We start from the raw sequence: 12659 nt of genomic DNA on the forward strand, positions 1-12659 counted from the left end.
GGTTGTAGAAACCTCACATTTACAGCCAGTCACACAGAAGCACAAGTTAACAGCCTGGACTTGCAACTACTTTCTAAAGTAGGGGCAGTTTTGTAGGACTAAACCCTTAACCTGTGGGGCGCAATGCTATTTCCAGATAGTGTCAGAACTGAGTTAAATTTGTAGGGCACCCAGTCAGTGTCTGCTGAGACTGGAAGAACTGCTTAGTGGTATCAGATAAAACATCAGAAACATTAAAATCTCAAGAAGCAATGACCTGACAGAACAAATTTCTTTGCATAGAAGAATCCCCTGATCTTCAAAAGACTAATTACTAGGGTTTATAGATGTGATGTTAGCACCCCAAGAGTGCCTGTATCAAAACAACCTTAGTTGGAATTCATTTTTTTATTGTTGCATATGAAAAGGAGAATGTAAGAGACAAGGACTTAAAGTGGTAAGTAGAGACAGAAGCACAGAGATCTATCAGAACCAAACAAATTTCAGTTGATCGTCTACAGCTGTTTTTATAAAGCCACCACCGTATAAGTCCCCCATATCTAGGTACAGTAGAGGTTCTCAAAGTGTGGTCCCCAGTTGAACCACATCAACATCACCTGGAAATCTGTTAGAAAGGCACATTCTTGGTCCCCACCTCATACTTACAGCATCATTCTCTGGGGAAGGAGAACAGGAGTCTGTCTTAACAAGCCCTCCCAATGATTCTGATGCACATTAAAACCTGAGGACCAGTAACCTCCAGTCAAGTCAAATACCTTTCAGAATGAGGCACAACTAATTCAGGAAATTCTGGAAACTGAGTGGCAGAATTTTACTACATCATACAGATCATGTGGAGGAAATTTTTATCATATTAGCCCTCCTTTTTTAAGGCATTTATTTTAAAACACTTTCCCAATACTATCTGACATTACTTAAGAGTTTCCCCATGATCTAAAATTTTTAGTCCATTCATAGGCTGCTCTGTGCTCAAGAAAACAGAGCAAAACAAAAGTTTTTAGGGAGGATGATAACACATTCCCAGGCAGAACTTAGAGATTGAAGCACTATACTATAAATTGGTAAGCTTTAAATTAAGTTTTTTAGTTCTTCCATCATATGGGACATAAAACTTATAAGTAAAACACAAAATAGACCAGGCCCTGGCTGGGTAGGTCAGTTGGGTGGAGCATCATCCCAATGTGCCAAAGTTGTCGGTTTGATCCCGGTCAGGGCACATGTAAGAATCAGCCAATGAATGCACGAGTAAGTGGAACAAATCAATGTTTCTCTCTCCCCCTCTTCCTCTCTCTCTAAAAATCAATTAAAAAAAAAAAAACTAAAAAGGTCAAATATATGTACTATATCTACAAAGTTTACACATATCTATAAAAAAATTTGCCAAAGGGGACAAAATCCTGCTAAAGAGGTAATTCCTCTGCCAATTTAATTCAGGTTATCAGTGTTTCTTTGTATAGAAAAAAGGTAAATACCTTTAAACTGCTTGATCATGTTCTGATGGTTTTCAATGGCTTCCTTTAAGATCAGTTCAGGCTGGTCCATCTTCCACCGCCACTCAGTGCCCACTGGGTTGGTGTGGTGCCTAGGAAAAAGGCAAACATGCTAAAATACTCTCTGTAACAAGATCACAGCTAGTCATCTACTATGAAATACTTAATGAAATCATAAAACCAGAGTTGATTTCCCCCTGAAATCTTAGCTGTTTATAGCTGTATTTTATTATTTAATCAGAAATAAACTTAAGTCATGACAACTCACAGAGAGGAGGGAACAGAGAAGTGCTTGGCTGAGACTGAGGTTTAATCCTAATGATACAAAACGTATACCCCTCACTCCTAGCCACCCACTACTAGGCTAACAAGCATCTATCTAATAACAACTAACAGCAGAATTCTGCCAGAATAGTTGCAAGATCATAGTCATAGACCCTCCCTAGGAGGCTGTGCAGTGGGAAGACCTAAAGCTCAGGATGTATCAGATAATGAGAAACAAACAAACAAACAAAAAAACAAAAACCTTTGGCAGACCTGCCTCCATGCTATACAAGGTAAGCCTAAAGGAATTTTAAGCCAGTGATACACTGAGGGTATGCACAAAAACAACAAACCTTAACTCAAGCCCAGTTCTGGACTAGATTAACTCCAACAAGAAAGGCCTCGCAGAAAGAAAAGGTGTGCCAGTTTCAAAATGCAGAAAACTTACCTCAGTCTTTTATGTACTAAATAAATGTCCCAATTCAAACAAAAAATTATAAGGTATACAAAAAAGCAAGAAAAACAACACACCTCCAATAGAAAGCAATAAAAAAAACTCTTTTGACATGCGTTGGAACTATCTGACAGAAAATTTTTTTAAACTACGATCGATATGTTAAAAGCCCTAACAGAAAAGGTCAGGCTTCCGGTCAAGATGGAGGCATAGGTAGACACACTTTGCCTCATTGCACAACCATTAAAAGGAACACAACTAACTTAAAAACAAAAAACACCCAGAACTGCCAAAAGTCATCCAGAATTGTATGGAAGTTCAACAACCAAGGATTTAAAGAAGCTACATTCATCCAGACGGGTAGAAAGGGTGGAACCGGGGAGAGGGGTGGAGAGGACGCAGTGTGGTGGCCGTGAGTCGGGGCCAGCGGAATCCACCACAGTCACGTGTGGGGATAAAAGTCCGGCGGACACCTGGTAAGCCAGCGATCCCAGACTCAGGCCAGACTGTGCAGCCCACAGTTCCACCACCAGGAAAAATAAAGCCTCATAACTTCTAACTGTAAATTCAGTGAGGATTGGGGTGGCAAAAGAAACAGCTGGTTTCTCAGGAGAGCCCAAAATGTGTGCAAGTCCACCCACTCTGGGAACTACAACTGGGACAGCAGCTGGAGGGAAATCAGTCACATATGGGAAGTGGGTGAAGTGACTGGAAAGGGGGCAAATGCCAGGCAAGCCCCCAAGAGTCATTCAGCAGTAGCAATCCCCCTCATCAACCCCTCCCTAACAGATGGAGTCACAAAGCAGTGAAGCAGGTAGCCTACCCCCCACCCCGGTGAATACCCAAGGCTCTGCCCATACAACTTAACAGGTGTCCTAAGACAGGAAATAAAAGCGGCTCTACCTAGTACACAGACACAGGGAGGCTGCAAAATAAGCAAACAAAGAAATATGGTCCAAATGAAGGAACAGAACAGAACCCCAGAAAAAGAATTAACTAATGCCGAGATAGCCAACCTATCAGACACACAACTCAAAATCACTAGTGGTCAGGATGCTCACAAATCTCACTGAATATGGCAAAAGCATAAGGGAAGAAATGAAGGTTATACTCAAGAAAATGAAGAAAAATCCACAGGAAACCAACAGTGAAAGGAAGGAAGCTGGGATTCAAATCAACAATTTGGAACATAAGGGTAAAATAAATAGTCAACCAGAACAAAATGAAGAAACAAAAATTCAAAAAAATGATGATAAATAAGAAGACTCTGGGACATCATCCAAATCATAGGGATGCCAGAAGGAGAAGAGGAATAGCAAGAAACCAAAAACTTATTTGAAAAAATTATGAAAGATAACTTCCCTAATTTGGTGAAGGAAATAGACATACAAGTCCAGGAAGCACAGACAGTCCCAAACAAGATGAACCCAAAGAGGTCCACACCAAGACATATCATAATTAAACTGCCAAAGGTTAAAGAAAAAGAGAGAATCTTAAAAGCAACAAGAGAAAAGGAGAGAGGTACCTACAAAAAAGTTCCCATAAGACTGTCAGCTGATTGCTCAAAAGAAACTTTGCAGGCAAGAAAGGACTGGCAAGTAGTATACAAAATGATGAAAAGCAAAGACCTATAACTTAGATTACTCTGTGCAGCAAAACTATTATTTAAAATGGAAGGACAGATAAAGTGCTTATGAGACAAGGTAAAACCAAAGGAGTTCATCATCACCAAACCACTATTATATGAAATGTTAAGAAAAAGAAGGTCAATTGCCCTGGCTGGTGTGGCTCAGTGGATTGAGTGCCAGCCTGTGAACCAAAGGTCACTGGTTCAATTCCCAGTCAGGGCACATGCCTGGGTTGCAGGCCAGGTCCCCAGTGGGGGACATGTGAGAGGCAACCACACATTGATGTTTCTCTCCCTTTTTTTCTCCCACCCTTTCCCTCTATCTAAAAATAGATAAATAAAATCTTTTAAAAAAGCTAAAAAAAAAGATCAGAACTATGAACTTTAAAAAGACACAAACTCACAACTATCAACAACTGAATCTAAGAAACAAAAACAAACTCAACAAACAACTAGAACAGGAATAGAATCACAGATATGGAGATCATTTGGAGGGTTATCAGCTAGGAAGGGGAAGGGGGAGACTGGGAGAAAAGGTATATGTATTTATAAGCACAATTGGGTAGGTACAAAATAGGTAGGGGGATGTTAAGAACACTATGGGCAATGCAGAAGCCAAAGAACTTATATGCATGACCCATGGACCTGAACTAAATGGGGGGGATTGCTGGAGGAGAGGGGGGTACCAGGTGGAGGGGGCAAAGGGGTTAAAATTGGGACAACTGTAATAACATAATAATAAAATATACTTTAAAAAAAGGTCAGCAACATGCAGGATCAGATGAGTAAATTCAGCAGAGATTAAAATTATAACCACAATCAAATAGAAATGCTAACTATGCAACAACAAGCCTTCAAAAGGTTCAACAGCAGATTAAAAATAGCTCAGGAAATTGTCAAAAAACTTGAAGATAACAACATAAGTAAGCTAAATATTAAACAAAGACCTCCCCCCAAAAAATGAAATAAAGGACAAGAGCTCTGGGACACTATCAAAGGTCCAAAATACATATAATTGGAATCCCAGAAGGAGAACAAAGAGAACAAAATAGTAGAAATATTATAGCCAACAATTTCCCAAAGTTAATGAGAAACAACCAGAAATCTAAGAAGCTCATGGAATAACAACAAGATATTTAAAAAAAACAAAAACTAAAGTATCAAAGCCAAACTGATGAAAACAAAGAAACTGGGAAAATCTTTTGAGCTGAAGAAAAAAGACACATTACATAGGAACAAGGATAATAATTACATCTGACATCTCATCAGGAAACAAATAAGGCAGATAAGACTATACTGACACCTGAGAAAACTGCTTAAAGGAAACAGACAAACAAAATGTGTCAAGCCAGAATTCTATACCCTGTGAGAATACCCTTCAAAAGGGGAGAAGTAAAGACTTCTGCAGAAAATCTGAGTAATTTTCCTTGTCAGCAAAGCTACGTTATAATATATGTTCGAGGAAATTGTTCAAGCAAAACAAACATGATACTAAGTAAAAACTTAAATTTATAGAAGGAAATAATGCATATTGGGAAAAGGAAAACTAAGGAAAAATAAAATTTACCTTTTTGCTCTTCATTGTCCTAAAACTAATTGATACTGTGTGTTAAAAGAGTGCTGATATGTTATGTTAACGGCTCATGCAAAAGTAAAACTTATGCCAACAATAGCCAAAGGATGGTAGAGAGAAACAGGGAATATACTATTGTAAATTCCTTATACTACACATAAAATGAAACAATGTAATTTGAAGGTAGACCTGAATAAATAAAGATGTATATTGTAAACCTGAGGGGAACCTTTAAAAAAATTTTAAAGATATACACATAATAAGCCAAGAATGCACATAAAATCACTAAAAATGCTTAATTTACATGAAATGAGGACGAAAAAATTTTTCAATGAACATTGAGAACAAATAGAAAACAGCAAGATAGAGGACTGTAATCAAACCATACCAAAAATCACTTTCAATACGAATGATTTAAACCCACCAATTAAAAGACAGAGATTATCAAATGAACTCAAAACATAAGACCCAGGTTAGCATTACTGAAATAAAAAAAAAAAAAGCAGACAAAGATATCCCCAGTATACAGATCAATATCTTTCCATGAACACAGACACAGAAATCTAAAACAGAAAAAAAACTAGCAAATTGAATCCAACAACATATAAAGAGGATAATATATCACAACAAGTAGCTTATCCCAGAAATACAAGACTGGCTCAACATCCAAAAATCAATCACTGTATTTTAGCATATTAACAGAATAAAATTTTTTAAAAACCCATATGATATACAAATAAAAGAAGTATCTAACAAAACTCAGGCCCACTGAGACAAAGAAATATGGACCTAATGAAAGAACAGATCAAAGCTCCAAAAACAGAACTAAGTGAGGAAGAGATACCCAGCCTATCAGATGCAGAGTTCAAAACACTGGTAATCAGGATGCTCACAGAAATGGTTGAGTAGGTCGCAAAATAGGGGAAAAGTGAAGGCTATGCAAAGTGAAATAAAGAAAAATATACAAAGAATCACCAGTGAAGGAAACTGGGACTCAAATCAACAGTTTGGAGCAGAAGGAAGAAATAAACATTCAACCAGAACAGAATGAAGAAACAAGAATTTTTAAAATAATGAAGAGAGGCTTAGGAACTTCTGGGACAACTTTAAACATTCCAACATCTGAATCATAGGGGTGCCAGAAGAAGAAGAGGAAGAACAAGAAACTGAAAACATAATGAAGGAGAACTTCCCCATCCTGGCAAAGGAAATAGACTTCCAGGGAGTCCAGGAAGCTCAGAGAATCCCAAGAAGTTGGACCCAGGGAAGCCCACACCAAGGCACATCATAATTACATCACCCAGGATTAAAGAGAAGGAGAGCATGTTAAAAGCAGCAAGAGAAAAGGAGACAGTTACCTACAAAGGAGTGCCCATAAGTCTACCAGCTGATTTCTCAAAAGAAACCTTACAAACAAGAAGGGGCTGGAAAGAAGTATTCCAAGTCATGAAAGGCAAGGACCTATATCCAACATCACTTTATCCAGCAAAGCTGTCATTTAGAATGGAAGGGCAGATTAAGTGCTTCTCAGATAAGGTCAAGTTAAAGGAGTTCATCATCACCAAGCCCTTATTATAGGAAATGTTAAAGGGACTTACCTGAGAAAAAGAAGATCAAAAACATGAACAGTAAAATGACAGCAAACTCACAACTGTCAACAACTGAACCTAAAAACAAACTAAGGAAACAACTAGAACAGGAAGAGAATCACAGAAATGGAGATCACATGGGGGGTCATCAGTGGGGTTGGGGAGGAAGGATAATGGGGGAAAAGGTACAGGGAATAAGAATAAAAAACAGTAGGTACAAAATAGACAGGGAGGTTAAGTATAGTATGGGAAATGGAGAAGACGAAGAATGTATATATACAACCCATGGGCATGAACTAAGGGGGGTGGGGGAATGCCTGTGAGAGTGTGGGTGCAGAGCAGAGGGGAATAAAGGGAAGAAAAAAATGGGACAACTGTAATAGCATAATCAATAAAGTATACTTTCAAAAACACAGTGTGATACTGGCTAAGGAGAGACAAATATATCAACAGAAACAGAATGAGAGGCCAGAAACATACTCACACATAAACTGTCAATTGATTTTTGACAAAGGTGCAAAGACAACTCAGTGGAGAAAGAATAGTCTTCCAATAAATGTTGCCAGAACAACTGCATATCTATTGGATAAAACAACAACAACTAAAAATAACTCTTCCTGTTCATACCTTGGACATCATCAGGAATAAGACAAAATGACAGCATGAGCATTCTGATATGTTGTACTGAGAACAGCATATATTTCACACACACACACACAAAATCCATAATCTCAATTTCATAAAAGTGTGCCTCACAAACCAAACTGAGGAACCGTCTACAAAACACTTGACCAATATTTTTTAAAAGTGTCAAGGATGTGAAAGACAAGAAAAACTAAGGCACTGTTACAAAGAGCAAAAGACTAAGGACGTAAAAATTACATGCAATGTGGGACACTGAACTGGGTCCCATAACAGAAAAATCAGAGTAATGGAAAAACTGGCAAAATCTAAAGAGTCTGCACATTAATTAATAGTATGGTATCAATGTTAATTTCTTGGTTTTGATCATTGTTCTATGGTAATGTAAAAGGTTAACATTAGGGGAAGATGGATGAAAGGTATATTGGAAGTCTATATATACTACCTTTGCAATTTCTCATATAAGAAAAAGTTTTGTTTCCTTAAACCACTAAACGTTAGAAACACAGGAAATAAGAATTTGTATTTATATATTGGTATATAAATTGATATGATCTGTATATAATATATATAATAAAATATTAAAAAACACTTTCTATATCAAAGTATTAATTATATAGCCAGGTATACCAGCAATTAAAAATAGCATCTGCAAAAGTTAAACCCATCTTGGTTGTGACCTTCCGTTGTTTTCCAATGCTGGACTCAATATTTCAGTAAGTTGTTCAGGATTTTACACCCACGTTCATGAGTGAAAGTGCACTGCATTTTTGTTTTTCGGGCTGTTCTCTGGACAGTTATGAAGGTTACACTAGCATCTTAAAACGTGTTGGGAAGTGTTCTCTCTTTCTTTAACACTTTAAAAACAAAAGGCCCTTTAAACATATTTTTCTCCTGCTTTCCAAACAATAATTTAATTTAACAGATAAAAATCTAGTTCCGAATCTTTATGCACTTTGATATAAAAGGATCTTTATAAAATAGGAGCAAAAAAGCAAGACACAGAACATTGCAAATTATCCTGCCATTTGTGTGTGTATACACACATTTGGATGCACACACATAAATTGGTTTGCGTATGTGTAGAAAATCTCTGAAAACCTAACTGATAGAGAACAAGAATGTTAAGGAAGCCCATTTTCATGGTATAATTGTTTGTATATTTTGAATTTTTCACTGTATGCAAGGGAGACCTTTCAAAATACATTTAAAGCATACTTTAAAAACTGATGCTTACTACTCAGGACAAGTAAAACTTTTTCAAAGAGCTTTATTGAATATAATTCACATACCATAAAATTCCATTTAAAGTGTACAATTGTATGGCTTTTAGTATATTCACAAAGTTGTGCATGCATCACCACAATCAATTTTAGAACATTTTCACCATCCCCAAAAGAACATTTTCATCATCCCAAAAAGAAGCCCTTCTCCCCTTAGCTGTCACTCTTCAATCCACACATCCACCCCAGCTCTAGGCAACCATTGACCCACTTTCTGTTTCCACAGTTTTGTGTATTCTGGACATTTAATAGAATGCCATCAAACAGTATGTGGTCTTTGTGTCTGGCTTCTTTCACTTAGCATCATGTCGTCAAGGTTCACCCATGTTGCAGCATGTATCGGTACTTCATTCCCTTTTATTGTCAAATAATATTACATCGGTTATATGCACACACATTTTGTTCATTCATCAGTTAATGGATATTTATTTCCACTTTTTGGATATTATTAGTATCTCTTTGTGCATTTATTAGGCATTTTTATATCATCTCTGGAGAACTGTCTAGTCAGATCCTTTGTGAAAGAGTCCAGTTTCCTAACCCACCACACTGCTAATGACCCAGTCAGGCTAGTTTCTCACCCTTTGGACTGACTTCCTATGACTCAGTTTTCCCGACTCACTTGGTGGCCTGCAGCTTAATCGAAACTCTCCCACCGCGCACAACAGACACCTGGCACAAGCCACGATGGAGGGTGGTCAGACTAACCGTCCGGTACCTGGAAACAGCCTGCTCTTCACCTAACCCATTGTCCTGGCTCACATCCTGAAATCCCCAGACACATGCCCAGAAGAACAACTCCTCCCCTATCCTCACAACAGACCCTGCACTTTTTCTTTTAAAGACCCCAGTCCTGCCAGTTCATCTCTTTCAACCCCAGTGCTGAAGTTGCCCAACTCAGCCTGCCTCTCAGCATATCATCAAACAGAGGCACTTGGACCAGATCACCCGGTTCCTCCAGCTTCTATTTTTCATGTATTTCTAACACTTTGCCCACTTTTGTAATCAGGTTATTTATTAAAGACAAATAAAACTCTTACTGTGAAACTTCCAAGTACAGTTTTCACTTAAACAGAAATAGGAGACATACAATAGTAAATTTGGAATATTTAGACACATAACGCTCAACACCTCTTTCTGAGAATTAGTAGGAAATATTTTATCTGTCTATAACAATCTACTTCCCATATTATCAAAATGAAGTAAGAAATTCATTTTGGAAAACACATTTGTACAACATATTATAGTTTAAAACATTTTCATGTGCACAAACTCAGTAATTAAGCCCCACAGCAACCCTGTGTTGAAGGTGTTACTGTTTTAGAGCTAGGAAACTGAGGCTCAGGAACTATTTTAAGAACCTGCTAAAATAAAGAAAAAATATTTATACAAGCATTTATACTGATTTTTATGAGTCCTTTTCTGATATCCTTATTACGTTATTCATTTTTGAAAGAGATGATGAATTCTAATTTTAAAAGTTATTGTATTAGTACTTCTTTACTGGAAGTCATAGTAAATAAAAAACCCATTTACTTTTATCTTTCTAAACTCTCATTAACAAATTTGTTAAGCATATTGCTTGTATTTTATTAAAACTGTGTAAATTTGTTGCTTGAGAAACTGAAGGACTGCATTATTGGCTATAAACAAGTAATACAGGTAAGGGGTAATACCTACTAACTCCTGATATTTTCTTGGAATCTTTTTTTTTTAAGATTTTATTTATCTATTTTTGGAGAGGGAAGGGAGAGAGAAAGAGAGAGAGAGAAAAACATCAATGTGCAGTTGCTGGGGGCCATGGCGTGCCCTGACTGGGAATCGAACCTGCGATGCTTTGGTTCACAGCCCACGCTCAATCCACTAAGCTACCCCAGCCAGGGCGGAATCTTTTTTTTAATTAATTAATTTATTTTTAGAGAGAGGAGAAAGGAGGAAGAAACACAGAGAAACATCCCTGTGTGGTTGCTTCTCTAGCGCTCCCTGCTGGGGAGCAGGCCTGCAACCCAGGCATGTGCCCTGACTGGGAATGGAACCAGCGACCCTTTGGTTTGCAGGCCGGCATTAAATCCACTGAGCCACACCAGCCAGGACTTTCCTTTGAATCTTGACCTTCAAAAAAATAACTACTTTTGTCCACAATCATAAGAAAAGACTATAAAATTGGATTTTTTTAAATTTTAAGAGATTATAAAATGTCAAACATTGAGAACTAGTACACAAAGCACTTTGATTATCTCTCCTACAAGCTAAGTATTATGTGACCCAAATACTTCAAACCACATAACCATATGTCTATTGCTTGCAAGCTCTCACCTTACAATATTTTTACAGTTTTCTAAGCACATACCCTACCACCAAAAAAGAGATTTGATGTATCGTTTAATTTGAATTCTGCCATGTTTCAGCAGTCCCCTTTAGTAAAAAAGCACCTTTGAACCACTGTATGCAGGATTTCTCAAACACAGCACAACTGACATTTTGGACTGGAAAATTCTTTGTTGTGGAAGGTTGCCCTGTGTACTATAGGATATTTGAGAGCATCTCCGGCCTCTACCCACTAGATACCAGTAGCAACTCCTGCAGATTTAAAAATCAACAATGTGTCCAGACATTGTAAAATTTCCCACGCTTCCCCACAGGAGAAAAATAGCAATTTTGCCCTATCTGGACATTTAGGAAAATGTCTAAAGAAATGCTTTTCACTGTTTTTACTATATCCCTGGGTAACCAGAAAAGGGAATGAGTGTAAAGAACTAAATGTGGGCTAATGGTATTATGGTTATATTGTGTTTTAAAAGACCTTATTTTTATATTATCTGTCAATTAAAGTATATACAAAATAAAACAATGTAATGGCTGGGATTTACCTCAAAGTAGTGAGGACTAGGGTAGGTGAATGAAACACAATTGCTAATATGTTAATAAATGCACATAGAATGCACATCATCCATTATACTATTCACCTTGGTTATGTTCAAAAAACTTAATAATAAAAGTTTATAAGAGAAACCTAACTTAGATCTTAGTAGACAAATAACAACCTGATGACTGCATCAAAGGAGCACAGCTCAGAGAAACAACAGACAGCTGAATGAACTCCTGGGAGTGTGAGATGACAGATTCTTTGGTGAAGCAGAGCACTAAAAAGAGCTCACACAAATGGGTGAGTTTAGAAAGCCTTAACCATGCTCAGAATAGGATGCATACTAGGAAATGACATGAGAAGACCCAAAACTTTCACCTACGACTGACTGTTAGACTCAGCACAAGCAGGAAGTGAGGGGTAAGGCAGAGTTGTAAACAGCCTAGCTAAACTTGGAAGAAATCCCCCCAAGCACAGTACAAAGACTCTTTTTTTCTTTGGGTCCATACAGTTAAGGAAATGTCTATTAATGCCTTTGCTAGCCACTAAGAGACAGATTTCATAGACTATACACAACAAAGAATAGAATCTGTACAAAAACTGGTTGGAAAACCAAGCAAACAAACAACTAAAACCCAGAGTAATCAACAAAAACAAACCCTGAAAAATGGAGAAAATCTGATTTACACGGTTAACACATAATATTCAAAATGTGATGTTTTCAATAAAACATTACAAAGCATACAAAGAAACAATAAAAATACAGCCCATTCCCAGGAGAAATTAACAAAACTTTCCCTGATGAAGCTCAAACCTCAAACTTAATAGAAAAAGACTTGAAATCAACTCTCTTAAACATTCTCAGAGTTAA

General features: G+C 37.3%; 1 protein-coding gene across 2 annotated transcripts in view; it reads right to left on the reverse strand.

Moving 5' to 3' along the window:
- Positions 1-12659, reverse strand: part of LOC114503588 (S-adenosyl-L-methionine-dependent tRNA 4-demethylwyosine synthase TYW1) — a 172415-nt gene that overhangs the window by 76772 nt on the left and 82984 nt on the right. For both annotated transcript variants that reach the window (XM_036020853.1, XM_028521249.2), the window contains exon 11: positions 1473-1582. In XM_036020853.1, coding sequence (XP_035876746.1) covers positions 1473-1582 — 110 coding nt within the window. The remainder of the gene's footprint in view (positions 1-1472; positions 1583-12659) is intronic.

Source organism: Phyllostomus discolor, chromosome 3 (genome assembly GCF_004126475.2).
Source record: "Phyllostomus discolor isolate MPI-MPIP mPhyDis1 chromosome 3, mPhyDis1.pri.v3, whole genome shotgun sequence".
Lineage (NCBI taxonomy): Eukaryota > Metazoa > Chordata > Mammalia > Chiroptera > Phyllostomidae > Phyllostomus > Phyllostomus discolor.